Genomic DNA, 16,848 nt, shown 5'->3' with positions numbered 1-16,848 from the left:
CTGCAGGAGCCGGAAGACGGAGGCTCCGGCAGTGGGCCGCAGCACAGCAGCCGATGAGAGTCTGTGTGACTCTCATCGGCTGCTAAAACAAACACACAGCTGCCGTTGCTGGCGGCTGTGTGTTTGTGCTGTGTAGTGCGGACGGCACTTACCGTCCTGCCCCAAGCTGATGCAGCAGCACATTCAGTGCTGCTGCATGTAGTAGTGTGGGGGCCCTCTGTGTGTGGGGGCCCAGGGACAACCGCCCCTGTCGCGCCCCCCCTTAATCCGGCCCTGGGAGCAGCCCCCGGTCTCCGGAGAATGGCGCCCTCTGCAGGTTGCATTATTTATTATATACTCTCCCTGGGAATGCTGCTATAATTGAGGTTAAAACAAATATCTTCCGTAGCACTGATAGAATATTGAGCTCAGTGATCAAATGATCATATACAATGGTAGAATTCTTACATTTACCTTTTGTAAAATATCCAGACATCCGTTTAATTTTGCTTAACTGCGCATATGGCAACAAGAAATCCATATACTTAGCACTTTAGGAGACTTGTGAGTGTAACAGCGCAGCGAGTTGTGGAGTTTGCCAATATTTTGGTGATCCAGTTGCAGGATTTAAAGAGACAATTTAAATTGGCTAATTCTGCAAACCCGCAGGCTATTACATTTGGCCCCCAGTGTGCAGGGCAGCCAAGAGCCACGGCGGGCCCGGGTGACAGGGGGCGTGGCCTAATCAGGGGAGGCGTGGCCACGCCCCCTTAGGAAAAAAACACAGAATAAAAAAAACATTTTAGCAGCGCCGCTTCACTGGGAGGGGGGCACTGTGAGCCCCTCAGCCTGGCGCACAGCCGATCAGCATGATCACTCCCCCCATAGGCATAGGAGACTGCTCCAGCTGCTGTGAGCAGTCTCCCACTGCAGCCCAGCACACAGCAGCGTGTGCTGCGCTGCTGTGATGTAGGAGGGAGGGGGGGGGCGGTGCCAGACCAGGGACCCCGCAGGGCCCCTCCAGCAAGCCTGGGCCCAGGTAATTTGTACCTGCCCCCCCCCCCCTCTCTGCACCCCTGCCTGTGTGCACACTTTGGAATCCACAGAAGATGAATATTTTTTCTCCTGCACTGTCATTACCATATTAACTCTCAGAGCCGCACAACGCTATGTATAAACGGGCGCAAAAGAGTAAATATATGCGCTTGACACTGCAATATTACCTAGCGCTTCTGGGTCACAGTTTTGCAGGATCGTAATTGACCTTTTCTAATTTATGAACAAAGGGCCTGATTCAGAGCTGATCGCTATTAGCGCTCGCTCGTTCAGAAAAAGGGGGTGGCTATTCAAATGAACCGTTCGCTCCTTGCGGTCTATTGCCGCCTCCATGTCTGAACGAGCGAACAAAACATGCGCTCGTTTATTTGAAAAATACGCCCCCTGGCCGCTCGCATCATACGTCATGTCCGCTATTTATTAGATTAATCGAGTACATCGAACAGCGTATGAACTGTTCGCTATTCTTGTGGTTGGTTTTTCCTACCACTATATTGCGAGCAGTTTTGGCTAAAAGACACCCAACTGACGTGGTTGATGACGCTGCTGTGATAATTATGAAACCCATAAAACGCCCGCTTTGACCTTTAAGCACGCCTGCGTTCGGATCTCCACTCCCCGTTTTCAAGCACCTTCCCCTGTTACCACCCACAAACGCCTTCTCCTGTCACTCAAAATAGCAGGCATTCGCTATATTGCGAGCAAACGATTTCTTGCCGCACTGACTGGTTCGCGCATGCGTATTACAATCCGTACGCATGCGCAGTTGTGCAAACATCGCTCGGAGCAAACGAGCAGCCGCTAATGAGCGGCTCTGAATCAGGCCCCAAGCTTGTTGCAGTATCAGAAAATAAATAAAGTAAATAAGTGACATTTCTTCTTCAGGGTCCATAGGGCTCCACAGGGGAGACAATGGGGTGTAGGTGGGACCTTGGAGGACCAGACACCAACAGCAAAGTTTTTCAATCCCAGGATGCATCCGGTCCTTCCCCTATACCCCGCCCACAGCCTGAGGCAACTCAGTTTAGTTGGTGTCCGGCAGGAACTGGGTCACCATTTTTAACAGTGGGGCTGCTTCCATCACCCCTCTGTGGCGCCGTGACACCAAGCTATGGCTAGGTACTCCCGCGGGGCTCTTGGGGGGACTAGCTAGCAAGCTTCCCGGACCCCAGACTGCAGCCCGGAATCCAGGGGACAGGTAAGGCGCACCCCCGCTTGCAGGGGCCCACATCTTTACACAGTCTAGCCTCTGGTCTCAGGAGACGGACCGGAGGCGCTGATGTGGACACTGGTGCGCCCACGACTCCTCTAGACCACCGGGCATTAATATACTGGCTCAGAGGCATATATAGAGGCCAGGGGTTAATGTCAGCACGGGGAGAAGGCGCTCTCCCTACAGCCCCTCCTCCAGCTCAGGGCGCCATTCCACTGCGGTCTAGCCGTTTCCTGAGCTGCTCCTCCCTCACCCTCCTCCTCCTCAGAGATGCGCGGCAGCCATTTTCTGCTGCACAAGTCTCCGGGAATGCTGGGTCCAGTCTCCCTGTATATCTCTCCCACGGGCCAGGTTATACAGCGCTATATGCTACCAGCCACTGCGGTCTGTGTAGTTGATATGTAATGCCAATTGCAGATATATAGTGTTTTTTTCTGCGTTTGTATGTGACTTGTGCTAGGGCTGATCTCTACTTTGTATACTGTCAGCTTATACCTTTCCCTTTTATTCTAATTTACCCTGATATACTAAGGTATGTGTTCGTGAGGGCTGTCACATACTATATAGCGCGGTTGCACACTACACTGTGCCATATTACACATACTATAGGGTGTTCACTGCACTGTATCATACTGTGTGTTCTAGCAGAGGAAAGAATAACAAGCAGGCTGATGCTGATGCTGCTGCTCCTGCTCTGGTGTCTTGTAAATCCTGCTCTGTGGGATTAGCCACAGAGGACTTCATTCAGGATGGTCTCTGTATTAATTGTTACACAGCCCCAGGCCCCTCAGCCCTGGTGTCTCCTCCTCAGGATCCACCCTGGGCTGCCTTTTCTCAGGTACTGACAAAGATTGCGGACCACTTAGCAGTCCCCGTGGCAGCCCACACCCTGTGGAATGGCCACAGCATGTACTCCCTGCAAATCCTTTGCCTCTCCCCATGGGTAGACGTACTCTCTTCCTCAGTACAGAGTTTGGCTAATACCTCTACAGTTTTTCAGTAAATGCTGCCAAAGGAAAAGCCTTTACCTACTAAACCTACTAGACCTCTCTTACACTGACTCCTTCTCATGAGACGAGGAGCCACCCTCTAAATTAAATATTCCTGCTCTTGTGAGAGCTGTAAATTCTACTTTACAAATAGAAGAGGAAAGCCCACTCCTAGGTAAAAACAACCACTGTTTAAGCAAGTTTTCCCTCACTCTGATCAGCTATCTGATCACATGAGCGAAGCTTGGATAAAGCCCGGTAAAAGGTTTCAAATTCCAAAACGTTTAAGTTCCTTTTACCCTATTCCAGTTATTGATTGCACTAAATGAGAGGTTCCACCAGCAGTGGATTCTCTTGTAACACGTCTGGTGAAGAATGCCACCTTACCTATCTATACGGCAACCTCCTTGACGGCGACTACAGATAGGCATATAGAATCTTGTCACAAATCCATATACCATCTTACTGGAGCTATTACTCATCTTGCTAGGACTACGGCCTGGGCGACAAGAGCCATTAAGAGTTGGACAGAAGCCCTAGAAGAGACATTCCCCCCTGATGCTTCAAGGGAACAACTATCCTACATATATCACATTAGAGATGCAGCCTCCTACTTGGGAGAAGCAGTTATGGATACGGCTCTCCAGGATATCTGCCACTTCGGTAGTGGCTCGCCGTATTGTTTGGCTCCGTTCCTGGAAAGCGGACTCGGGTTCAAAAAGGGTTCTGGAGTCCCTTCCTTATTCTGCAGATATCCTATTTGTTCCAGAATTAGATAAAATTTTGACTACTTTGGCAGCTTCCAAGACGGCGTTCCTGCCCTCTACATATAATACAAAGCCTCGGACGTCATCCTTTCGCCCTTAAGGAAAAGCTAAGGGTCAGTCCTTTCCATGGCAGCAGGCATCAGCCAAGGCCTCCAAGCCTAGAGTCAAACAAGCCTGGGCTACTAGATGTCCACCTGTCAAGTCTGAGAACAAGCCTATAGCCTGACAGGCGGGCCTCTCCCTGGGGACTCCCGGGGTGGAAGGCCGACTTCTTCAATTCGCCCAGTTTTGGCATCAGACCACACCAGATGCCTGCGTAAGAGAAGTGGTCTCCCACAGATATGCTCTATCCTTCCTGAGGCCACCCACCCCAGCAGTTCTTTTGCACAGGGCCTCCATCGGACCCAACCAAGGCCCTGTTGCCCAAAAAAGCCATTCAGTCTGAATTCAGCAATAATAATTCCGGTCCCCTCCTCACAACGAGGGAAGGGCTATTATTCTACCCTTTTCCTGGTTCAGAAGCCCAACTGTCTCATCGGCCTATCCTCAATCTCAAATCTCTGAACAAGTTTATCAGGGTGCCCAGATTTTGTATGGAAAACCTCCACTCTACTATCCTGGCTATGGAGCCTGGGGATTTTATGATGTCTCTGGACATTCAGGACATTTACCTACATGTACCTATAGTGCCTTCTCATCAAAAATATCTTTGGTTTGCTATCCTACAGCAGTATTACCAATTTCAAGCTCTACCGTTTGGCCTCTCAATGGCCCCTCAGGTCTTTACCAAAATCATGGCAGTTATGGTGGCCTCCCATCGTCGTCAAAGGATGAGACTACTGCCGTACTTAGACGACATCTTGCTGTTGGCCAGCTCCCCAAAGATTCTTCAACGCCATGTGCAGGTAACAATTGCCTTCCTACAAACGCATGGGTGGCTGATCAATTGGAAAAAGTCTTCCCTGACACCTTCTCAGAGAATGGTACATTTAGGAGCCCTCTTGGACTCTCAGGTTGAGAGAATCTTTCTAACAGACAAGATCTCCTTAATATAACACCGAGTGCGTAGAGTGTCAATTCACGCTGCAATGCAGACATTGGAGTCAATGGTGTCCATCTTCGTCATGGTGGAATTCGCTCAGTTTCACCCCAGGCCCCTACAACACCTGATCCTCTCCAGGTGGAACGGTGTACCCCATCTAGTTCGATCCCAGACAATGGGCCTCCTCCCGGAGGTTCGTCTTTCCCTAGCCTGGTGGCTACAGACATTCCATTTAGACAAGGGTCGCCCCTTTTGGATCCCGGATTGGGCTCTCCTCACCACGGACAGCAAGTCTCCTTCCAAGGCCGCTGGACCCCAGTCGAGGCAAAGTTACCAATCAATATTTTGGAACTTCAAGCCATCTACAGAGCTCTCACTCTGGCTCAGGATATTCTTCAGGGCAGGCCAGTACAAGTATAGTCCAACAATGCCACGGCAGTGGCCTACCTCAATCACCAAGGGGCCACTCAGAGTCGGGCAGCAATGCAGAAGTGTCCCACATTCTTACATGAACTGGCTGCCATCTCCAGGGTATTCATCCGGGGAGTTCTCAATTAGGAAGCAGATTTCCAATGGTGTGCTCCAAGAAACTATGACTCCCAGGTTTTTAAGGTGTCTAGATTTCTTGCCTTCCTTCAGGCTGGATTGAATCTAGGCCTCCGTCTACCATCTCTGAAAGTGCAGGTCTCTGCTTTATACATCTGGTTCCGGCGCAGACTGGCTCCTTTACCAGATGTTCACACTTTCCTCTGTATACAGCCTCCAAATGTCCCTCCTGTGGTTCCATGGGATTTGGCAGTGGTCAAGTGGCTCACTGCGAGGACTCTGGGCCTGATTCAGACCCGCTCGCAAGCCTACGGTCTGGGGCCGGCCCCACTGACATCACAAGTGATGTCAGTGGGAGTGCTTTCGGCTCTGATTGAGCCAAAAGCACTCCAGGGCTTGCGGCAATGAGACCCTACCACAAGGGTCTCGTTGCAAGCCCGATGGTCGCGATGGTCTTGACCATCGCGACCATCTTCCTGGCCGCTCGCTATAGCTGTGGGTGGTCACCCACAGCTATACGAGCGGCCAGGAGGCCGCTCTATAAATTAAGAAGGACGGCCCTGATTCAGACCGAGCGCTCTGTCAGAGCGTCCGGCTCTTAATCAGGGCCTCTGTTTCTTCTGGTTATCACATCTGCCCGTACGGTATCGGATTTAGGGGCGCTTTTATGTCGCTCCCCCTTTTTAATCTTTCATTGGGACAGGTCGGTTCTTAGAACACGCCCGGGCTTTCTTCCCAAGGTGGTCTCTCGTTTCCACCTAAATGAGGAAATTGTAGTTTCGGCCTTTCAATCATCAGACCTTTCGGCAGGTGATGCCTCTTTGGATGTGGTCCGTGCACTAAAGATGTACGTGGACGTCCATCAGGAAATCGGACTCCCTCTTCGTCCTATATGATATCCACAATAAGGGATTACCAGCTAACAAACAGACTCTGGCCAGATGGATTTGCATGACTATCTCACAGGCCTTCTTGTGCCGGCTACAATATCTGCTCATTCTACTCGCTCTGTGGGTCCCACGTGGGCAGCCCGGCGTGTCGCCTCAGCTGAACAGCTATGCAGGGCGGCCACCTGGTTGTCTGTCCACACCTTTCTTAGGTTTTAGGCCTTTGATACATTTGCCTCTCAGGATGCTTCCTTAGGGTGTAGGGTTCTCCTATTAGCACAGGAGCGTTTCCACCTTTGAACAACTGCTTTGGGACATCCCCATTGTCTCCCTGTGGAGCCCTATGGACCCTGAGAAGAAAAGGGAGAGTTATGGTAAAACTTACCGTTTGTTAACTTTCTTTCTTCAAAGTCCATAGGGTCCACAGGGCACCCGCCCTGACGCTCCTAGCTTCTATGGGTTTCTTCTCTTGGTCACTTGTTTCCTTCTCTGTGTGAGAGTGTGATTCTTCATTGTGCCAGTCTTCCTTCTCTCCTATCCTGCTCCTGCCCTGGGCTTGTTAACAAAACTGAGTTGCCCTCAGGCTGTGGGCGGGGTATAGGGGGAAAGTCCGGAGCATCCTGGGATTGAAAGCTTTGCTGTTGGTGCCCGGTCCCATATACACCCCATTGTCTCCCTGTGGACCCTATGGACTTATTATACGGTAAAATGTTCCTTTCCGATAACAAATTAAATAAAATAGGGACACTGTAGGGGAAAGAAGTTGACCTTTCAAGTACCCTCTAACATGGGTGTTACTACCATAGGTACAAGTAATGCAGCTGCTATGGGGCCCAGAGCTGAGGGGGGCCCATCTTCCTTGTCAAAGTCACATGTGTTATATACATTTTTCACCATTGGGTGGTACATAGGGGCCCTTACAAACATTTGCTATGGGGCCTTCAAATACCTAGTTAGTTATGCCCCTGCCTCTAAAGCAGTTGTTCCCAAACCTGCCACAGCACCCAGCGGGTCATTCGGAGTCGGAGTCGATGTTGCCCCACTGGGCATGCGAACGACGGAGCCGGCTCCGTTGTGCGCATGCGTGAGACCCGGCTAGCGACGGACGCTCCATCGCTAGGGGTCTCGCAGCAGACTGGGAGAGCTGTCGATGGTTAGTGACAGCTCGCCCCGTTTGGGAGGTGGCCAGGGGGCGTGCCTGCCCAAACGGAGGCGTTCCCGCTGGATCAGAGCAGGAAGCTCCTTGGGGCTTACGATTGCCCAGACCCAACCTTAGGGACTGGTCGTAAGCCCCGATGGTCGCGATGGTCTTGACCATCGCAACCATCACCCATTTCGGTCGCTAGAGCTGTGGGTGTTAACCCACAGCTTAGCGATCGACAAGGAGGCGGTCATTCGGGATGCAAGCGGCCGCCCTGATTCAGTGCGACCGCTTGCAACTAACGACCGCCTCTGAATGAGGTCCCCAGTGTGGGAACCACTGCTCTAAAGTACAACAAAAATATCTGTCACTTCTCCAGCAACTATCCAGATGTCCGGGCAATTCTTTATTGCATTGTGTTTTGTTGGAATTTTTTGTATTGTAATAAATTCTCTCTCTTTCACTTTTGCTTCGGGGCTCTTGACACAACATTGTCGTGAAAGACAAATTTCCCCTTACTTAGTATAGGACACCTGCCAAGAATAACAACTCTCTCAAGGAAAAGAAGTTGTTATGACTAAATAATAACCTTGTACCAAACATTCTTTTTGTGTTGTCAATACATTAGTTATGCCTAATTGGAATCTTACTACTACTGTATTTGATGTAATGCTGGTAAAACAAGGAGAGGACTTCTGAGACATTAGGCAGGCCCGTGTGCTGGGTGTGGCATGGGCACTGGAGAGGGCGTGGTTAAGCCCCGTCAGAATTAACATACCAAAGGTGCGTGCAGCTTTGGGGGCGTGGTTATGACATGCCTTCTCTGCTCTCCTGAGCTTGAGTAATTTGTACCCGCTCCCCTACGCCTCTCTGCATCCTGGCTAGTGGACCATTTAAAGTTTAGTGAAAGTTTAGGGGCTGAAGATTTGTTTATCTGCTGCCCTAAGCAAATTATTTAAAGTAAACTTTATATATAAAACCTTAGTTTTATGTGATAAATGCTGACGTTTTAGACAGGATGGATGGTGTAGTAGTTAGCGTTACTGCCTCACAGCACTGAGGTCATGGGTTCCACTCCCCTAACTGTTTTGCCCTAACTGTGTGTAGCCTGTACATTCCCCCTGGGCTTGCGTGGGGTTCCTCCGGGTGCTCCAGTTTCCACCCACACTCCAAAAATATACTGATAGGTTAATTGGCTCCCGACAAGATAATTAACCCTAGTGTGTGTGTGTGTGTGTGTACGTGTGGTAGGGAATATAGATTGTAAGCTCCACTGGGACAGGGACTGATGTGAATAGCCGAATATTCTCTGTAAAGCGCTACGGAATATGTGTGCGCTATATAAATAACTGGTAATAAATAAAGTGGGCACAATACAGCGAGGTACATGCAAAATCTTCTGGTGCTGCATCATGGAGAAAGCGCGTGGGTTTGTGGAGCCCTGTGGCGGAGAAGATGTTTGCTGACGGGTGGAGTTGGGCAGAGCGAATTTGATACACTTGGACATTTGTACAAATCCAGGACCTGATTATCATAATGCAGATGGCACTAGGTGCTGCATATAGAACGTATTAACGCAAACATTGCATACCAGTAAAACAATTGCAGCCATGAATGTCTACAGCGTCCGTAACATTCAGCATGCATACACCACCCTTTGGGGCAAATGTACTAAGCTCTGGAAAGTGATAAAGGGAAGAGTGATAAACTACCAACCACTCAGCTCCTAACTGTCATTTTTCAAACACAGCCTGTGACACGACAGTTAGGAGCTGAGTGGCTGGTAGTTTATCACTTTCCAATTTATCACTTTCCAGGGCTTAGTACATCTCTCCCAATCTGCTGTAAATACCATAGACACGTAATCCCGAAAAAATGGTCACACCAGTGTATTAACAAACGGATTTCTGCTCTTTTCCCAGATATGAGATCACGATGGAAGTGGTCCCGGGGGCTGAGCCTGGTGGCCATAGCTTGCCTGTTGCTGATTCTACTCCTGAAAAACCAGCATGTGAAAAGTGAGTTTTCCTTATTGATTCCGCTCAGGACCATCGCGACCATCGGGGCTTGCGACGAGACCCTAAGGTTGGGTCTCTGCAACCGCAAGCCCCAGGGAGCTTCCTGCTCTGATCGATCATTGCTGATGTCAGTGGGGCTGCCCCCAAACGGCAGGCGTTCCGTCGGGAATGCCTCCGTTTGGCCGGCCACCCCCCCTGCCCGCCTCCCCAACGGGGCGAGCTGTCAATCACCATCGACAGCTCGCCCCCTTTGGTGCGAGACCCGTAGCGACGGAGCGCCCGTCGCTAGCCGGGTCTCGCGCATGCGCACGTTGGAGCCGGCTCCGACATGCGCATGCCCAGTGGGCAAACATCGACACGGTTGCGAGCGCTCAGGGCTTGCGACCGGGTCTGAATAAGGCCCTATATTCTTGTCACTTGTTCCTTATACTGTATGTCAGGGTTGTCAGTCTATCACAGGAGTATTGGTTATTTCATACATGTAAGTCTATTTATTGCTGTGGACAAACCGTGATGAATGTCACCAGTCAGTATTAGCAAACGTACACTACATGCATTCATGTTTCTCTACCTAACATCCAGCAACGCCCTGCTTTTACTGTACAGATGGAAGGCCAGCTCAGACCAAGCCGTCATAATCAGTTATTGCCAAGTCTCTGTGCTCAGCAGGAAGCCCAAGCTCCTGCCCAGGGCCCGGAAATGTTAGGGGGCCTCAGATTCACACTTTAGGATTGCTTTGTGGCTGACTGCTTCTGTAACCGGCTTCACAATCAGTTTGCATAAAAACTTGCTTCAGATTGGAACCTTTTTATCTCTCATTAGATAACCTTGTTCCGAAGGAAAGCACCCGGAACAAGCGATTCTGCGTCACGCTAACTCACTAGCCGAATCATAGACATACAGGGACCGATTCAGAATCGCACGCAAGTCTGAGTTGCATACGGATCTCGCGATTTATAGCTACAGCGCTTGCGTCGGAGCCTGCATACACAACTTTCAGCAGCTATGGGCGGTTCACAGTCGTACAAATCTCAGGCGCATCGCTAGTTGCGGCTGAATTGCTGTAGCTGGAAGGCATGTAGAATAAGTGCGCAGTGGGTGGGGAGAGGGAATGGCGTCCTACTCAGGGGTCAGCGTACGCAGAAGTCCAGTTAATTTCAGGTGGAACTTTTGCACCAAGAATAGGGATGATGCCAATGCTTGTTGCTAGCGATGACGACTACATGGGTGGAGGGGTGGTGTGGCTGCGTACTGATTACAGGGAGAGATCCGCATTTAGGGTCTGATTCAAAGATATACGCTAATGCAATCGCAACTGCATACTCTCACAGATCGCAGTTGCTATAATATGCTAATGTCTTGCAAAGCATGGCCGAGCATAGGGACGCCCACTGCTGCCCTCTCATATCCGCCCGACGACGTGCCACAGCGTAAACATCGGTAACATCAAAGCACATCGGGCAGTCACGCTGCAGGTAAGGCAGGTCTGACCAGCCGCAAACACTGCAGCTCTCCTGACACGCAGAGAGCACTCATGCTGCGAAGGAGATCGCAGTGGCTAATTGATGAACGGTCAGGTAACGGCGTTTAAACGGTCAGACACGCCTGCGTTTTTCTAACCACCTCACCGTTACCACCCCCAAACATTAACTACCTGTCACTCACTTTGCCAGTGATTCCTATGTGCGAGAGTAATCGCTGCACGTGCGCAGTGCGGCTTCCGTGCATGCACATTTGCAAAAAAATCGCTCGATCTGCGTAAATATTGGCTTTGTGCAAATCTCTTATTTCCAAGCAAGCCGTGCAGCCACAGACGCAGTCACTTTGCTTCTGACTGAATCAGCCCCACAATGTCTTCTTTTTACAAATAGTGCAAACGGCAGTCTGTATTATAAAACATTACACATAGTGCAAGCGGCAGTCTGTATTATAAAACATTACACATAGTGCAAACGGCAGTCTGTATTATAAAACATTACACATAGTGCAAACGGCAGTCTGTATTATAAAACATTACACATAGTGCAAACGGCAGTCTGTATTATAAAACATTACACATAGTGCAAACGGCAGTCTGTATTATAAAACATTACACATAGTGCAAACGGCAGTCTGTATTATAAAACATTACACATAGTGCAAACGGCAGTCTGTATTATAAAACATTACACATAGTGCAAACGACATTCTGTATTATAAAACATTACACGTAGTGCAAACGGCAGTCTGTATTATAAAACATTACGCATAGTGCAAACGGCAGTCTGTATTATAAAACATTACACATAGTGCAAACGGCAGTCTGTGTTATAAAACATTATAAATAAAAAACCTGTGTTATTTTTATATTTTCTTCTTAAACAGAATGGATAAAGTCGGTGACGGAAGAAAAATCCCTTGGTAAGTACGAATTAAATTGCAATATGCAAATGTATTTATCCGTTATTTACATAGAGACCACACATATTCCGCAGCGCTTTACAGAGAATACTTCAGTCATTCACATCAGTCCCTGCCCCAGTGGGGCTTACACTCTATATCCCCTATAACCTGGACACACTAGGGTTAATTTTGCCAGAAGCCAATTAACCTATCATTATGTTTCTGGTGTGTGTCAGGAAACTTACGTAAACTTGGCAAGAACGTACAAACTCCACACCTATATTTCTGTCCATGAAAGGGAATTTAACTCATGACCTCAGTGCTGTGAGGCAGCAATGCTAACCACTACAGCAGATTCCTGAAACGTTTTTATATATGATGCACATGTAATGTGGACTCAGATGGTATTTAAGCTGGTCCACTAGGAACTATTAATAAATCTGAGGCTTGTGTCACTGACAGAAAAAGACATTTTAGCCATAAAGATGTGTGTAATATGCTGCCCTTGAAATCGCATTTAGAGCACATTGCTTGTCTGTGATAACCAATACATTCCAGTAACAAATGTGACTTGCCTTCACCAGTAATAGCTGCTTCGTTGATTGCACTAAGTAGGGCTGGTTTAGGCACCATTTTACCTGAGGGCATGCCAGGTTTATCTTCTTATTACAGGTCAATGTCTGCAGCATCACTAATGTATGAACCAATGTGTTTAATCCTGTAATCAATGAGTTATGTCAGATACATATACAGTATCCTATTTGCATACTACCCGAATTTCGAGTAGGGCAGCCTCACATAATTTGTGGTCAGTGACTTGTTTTGTGGCGAATCACATGATCATGGCCCCACCGCTGCGACTTATTGTTGGAATCGCAAAATTGCATAGTGCAAAATGCGGAAATAATTCCTTAAGCTGCATACACACACGATTTTGTTACAAACAATTTTGTGAACGATTTTCTGTCAGATTATCTGTCAGATTTTTTAAAGTGTAATGAACGATTTTTTGAACTACAAACGATTTTTGTAACTTCCCTTAATGAAAATCGTTCAGTTGGTCAGTCAGAATGAACTACAAACGGGAACGCGCATGAACGATAATCGTTCATCGTTATAACCCAGAAACTGAACGATTTTTTCAACGATTGAACGATAATGACGTCGTTATAGTTAAATCGTTCAAAAAAACGTTACGTGTGTATGCACCTTTAGGCTTCTATTAGGCAATCTATAGATGGCGTTGCCTGCCGGGTCCAAGCTCTGCAAAGTAAGGAATTTTTTTCACGCATTTTCCCTTTAGTACATCCTGCCCTGTATTTCCTGCTTGTGAGGATGTCCCTTGTTAAGCTATTCAGATCTTCTGAATGTGCACAGTAGCACAGAGTATATCAGGAGATGAGTGATGTGTTCGTGAGGACGGGGCTGCATGTGACAGGGGCAGTGACAGGATGTGAGGAGAAGAATGGAGGCAACAGGAAGCCACAGACTGAGCATTATATAGTGGAAGGAGTAGTGTCCCCAACAGCAGCACAGAGTATATCAGGAGATGAGTGATATATCACTGAGGACAGGACAGCATGTGACATGATGTGCGGAGGTGAATAGAGGCAGCAGGGAGCCACAGACTGAGCATTATATAGTGGAAAGAGTAGTGTCCCCAACAGCAGCACAGAGTATATCAGGAGATGAGTGATATACCACTGAGGACAGGGCAGCATGTGACATGATGTGCGGAGGTGAATAGAGGCAGCAGGGAGCCACAGACTGAGCATTATATAGCGGAAGGAACAGGACACATCTAAGGAGCAAGGTAGCCAACAAAATTGCTAACTTATGGGAGTTTATAGCACACCTAGAGTAGTGTTGTGAGGCTCCTGTTAAACTGGTGCAGACAGACTGTGGTGTCAAACGCTCTGCCATATAAAACAAAGCTTATCTATCCTACTTGTTGCTTTTTCAGGTGAAATTTTCCGTGAACGAAGGGTATTGATTCTCTACTCACCAGACAGCCCGGCTTACGGGGAGCTAGTGCAGGTGCTCGCCTCCTCCCTGAAAGAGCTCAAGCTGGACGTGGTATTGGATCAGTGGCACCACGTCGAAATGGTTGAAATTAATCCTTTGCCTTGGTACCACCGACAAAAATGTCTTGTCTCCGAGAAGAAAGGGTTAATCATCCTGCTATTCTCCGGAGGAGCCCAAGAGAGATACAGAGCCTGGAAGGAAGAGGAGCAGATTTTCGATTTGGACCCGTATAGCTCATTCGGAGCCGTGCTGAATTGCATCCATCCAGACTTTGACGATGGGGCTGCCAAAGGCCTCTACCTAGTCGCCTGCTTCGATTTCTTCAGCCAAAACGTTATCCCTGAACACTTTACTTCAGTCCCCGTTTATACACTACCTTTAAATCTTGAAAAATTATTACGTGAGCTGGCGGGGGACTCCAATAAAAAGCTTGGCAGGAAGCAATTGAAGCGACTGTCTGCTAATATCAGTGACAGACTGCAGACACCAATGAAGATGTGCCAGCACTCCTTGTTTCGTCAGACAGACATTAGTCAGGCTAGCAGTGACGTTTCGGGATCTATGGTTCCTGATGTGACCGTGGAGTTACAGCCCCTCATGAATATATAACGAGAAAGGCATTTGGACTATACTGTGTATATTCACCAGACTGGTAGGAGCTGTATCGGAGAACTGGAGGGCCAACGTAATGTTGAAATGGGCAACAGTGTTTACTAATGATACTGAAGAAGTGGACCTATGACTCGGAAGTGGGCATTATTCAACTTGAGTAGTCAAGTACAGCACATTTAAAGTTCCAGTCCTATAGAGACTTATTGTTTTGTTTATTGTCGTTTAAACAACAAGTCTTGTATCTTTGTAACATGAAGCTGATCTTCATGTTGGTCCTGGTCATTTTTCCAGGATGTTCTCCTATAACTGAGCGTTCCCCTTGCACAATCACTCGGTAGGAAGGATTTTGCCGCTGCAAAAAAACCCTAAAAAGTAGTTTCTTTCAGCTGGAAGCATTTGGTTTCTGCTCTCAGGGACTGATTCAGAGCCGCTCGTAAGCGGCCGCTCGTTCGCTCCGAGCGATGTTCGCACATCTGCGCATGCGTATGGGTCGTAATACGCATGCGCCAAACAGTCAGTGCGGTCGGAAAACATGTGTTCGCAAAATAGCGAGTGTATGCTAATTTGAATGACAGGATGAGGCGTTTGTGGATGGTAACAGGGGAAGGTGCTTGAAAACGGGGAGTGGAGATCCGAACGCAGGCGTGCCAAACGGTCAAAACGGGCGTTTTAAGGGTGTGCATAATTAACAAAGCAGCGTCATCGACCACGTCACTTGGTTGTTTCTTAGCCTGAACTGTTCGCATGATTGCGGTAGGAAAATCCAACCACAAGCACTGCGAGCAGTTCAAACGCCTTTCGATGTACTCGATTAATCTAATAAATAGCGGAGATGACGTATGATGCGAGCGGCCAGGGGGCGTCTTTACAAAATAGCGAGCGCATGTTTCGTTTGCTCGCTCAGACATAGAGGCGTCAACAGACCGCAAAGAGCGAGCGCTCAATTTAAATAGCTAGCCCCTTTTTCTGAACGAGCGAGCGCAAATAGCGTCCATCTCTGAATCAGGCCCTCAGTCTCCATTCATGAGGAGAGTATAGCCCGGATCACTCAGTCAGAGCCAGTCAGTCACCAAGCTCCTTGGTGGTCACGTGATGGCAAAAGAAGGAAGGGGAGGGATTATGCTACAGTATGAATGTGTATGGTGAGCAGAGGGACATTCTGTCACTACATACTACAATATGATGGTTGTTTTTGCTATGGTAATAACTCCTGGCAAACTGTAAATCATTAATAGCTGCTGGAAGAAATACATGCTGTAAATAGAAGAAAATGAATTGTCTTCTTATAGTTAAAGAGAGTAATTTATGTAAAAAAAATCAGACAAACAACACATTAAGGTAACTTTAATTTATTAACTTGTACATTGTGCTCCCATAGTTTTTAAATGAAAAATCTTGATTCCCATGTGATCAGAAGTCACCCTGGGCCACCCTGTACTTCCTGTTGATCTCCAAAAATTTGTAAAATAGTTATAGTAGTCTCAGATATCCTGTTAATTTCTGGTCATCAGAAGTTTGGATCACGGGAAATTAAGCATTTTGGTTGGAGAAAAGGGGACTGCCATGTGGAAGCGGAGACACGGTAACCCTGCTGGTAAAGGCATTTCTTAATTCTGCAGCTGACTTTAGTCTGTGCCTTTCAGCCACGTAGTTATAGCATCAAACTGATTTGTTTATTTCACACACCCTGGTTTATCTATTTTGCTCTCTGCATCCGATAAAATTGTGTTGCTTCCCAGGATATTGGAATTCTATAACTTTACCTGATTATATAAATATATAGCTTATTAGTCTAGATCGAAAAAAGCAATATATGTAGTAAAATATACTATATGTCACATACAAGATGATAAACTACAGTAATCTGACAGAGAAAACTTTTTCTAGTGGACATTTACTTGTCCGTTCCCTACAAAAATGTTTGTAATGATTATGGAACCAGTAGCCAACAGGATTCGTGTCAACCCAGACATCTTGGTATAATTATTGGCCAATCTGTTTATGGGTAGAGGTATCAAGCACTGAAGGAGTGGACAAGTGGACCAGTGGTAAAGTTAAGCAGAGCAACCAATCAGCTTCTAACTATCATTTTATAGAATGTACATGATAAATACTACCTCTAGGGTGATTGGTTGGTATGGGCAACTTCTCCACAGGTCAATTCTCCACTCTTTTCACTGCTTTATATAGC

General features: G+C 47.7%; 1 protein-coding gene across 1 annotated transcript in view; it reads left to right on the top strand.

The window, feature by feature from the left end:
* Positions 1-14,962, top strand: part of IL17RC (interleukin 17 receptor C) — a 74,224-nt gene extending 59,262 nt beyond the window's left edge. Inside the window, exons 17-19 of the mRNA XM_088473285.1 lie at positions 9,543-9,638; positions 12,003-12,038; positions 13,984-14,962. Of these exons, the coding sequence (XP_088329411.1) occupies positions 9,543-9,638; positions 12,003-12,038; positions 13,984-14,654 (803 nt within the window). The 3' untranslated portion in view covers positions 14,655-14,962. The remainder of the gene's footprint in view (positions 1-9,542; positions 9,639-12,002; positions 12,039-13,983) is intronic.
* Positions 14,963-16,848: the final 1,886 nt, after the last annotated feature.

Source organism: Taudactylus pleione, unplaced genomic scaffold (assembly GCF_031769625.1).
Source record: "Taudactylus pleione unplaced genomic scaffold, aTauple2 ptg000133l, whole genome shotgun sequence".
In the NCBI taxonomy this organism is placed as follows: Eukaryota; Metazoa; Chordata; class Amphibia; order Anura; family Myobatrachidae; genus Taudactylus; species Taudactylus pleione.
The sequence above is the reverse complement of the archived record's forward strand: the minus strand, read 5'-3'. Positions and strand labels throughout refer to the sequence as shown.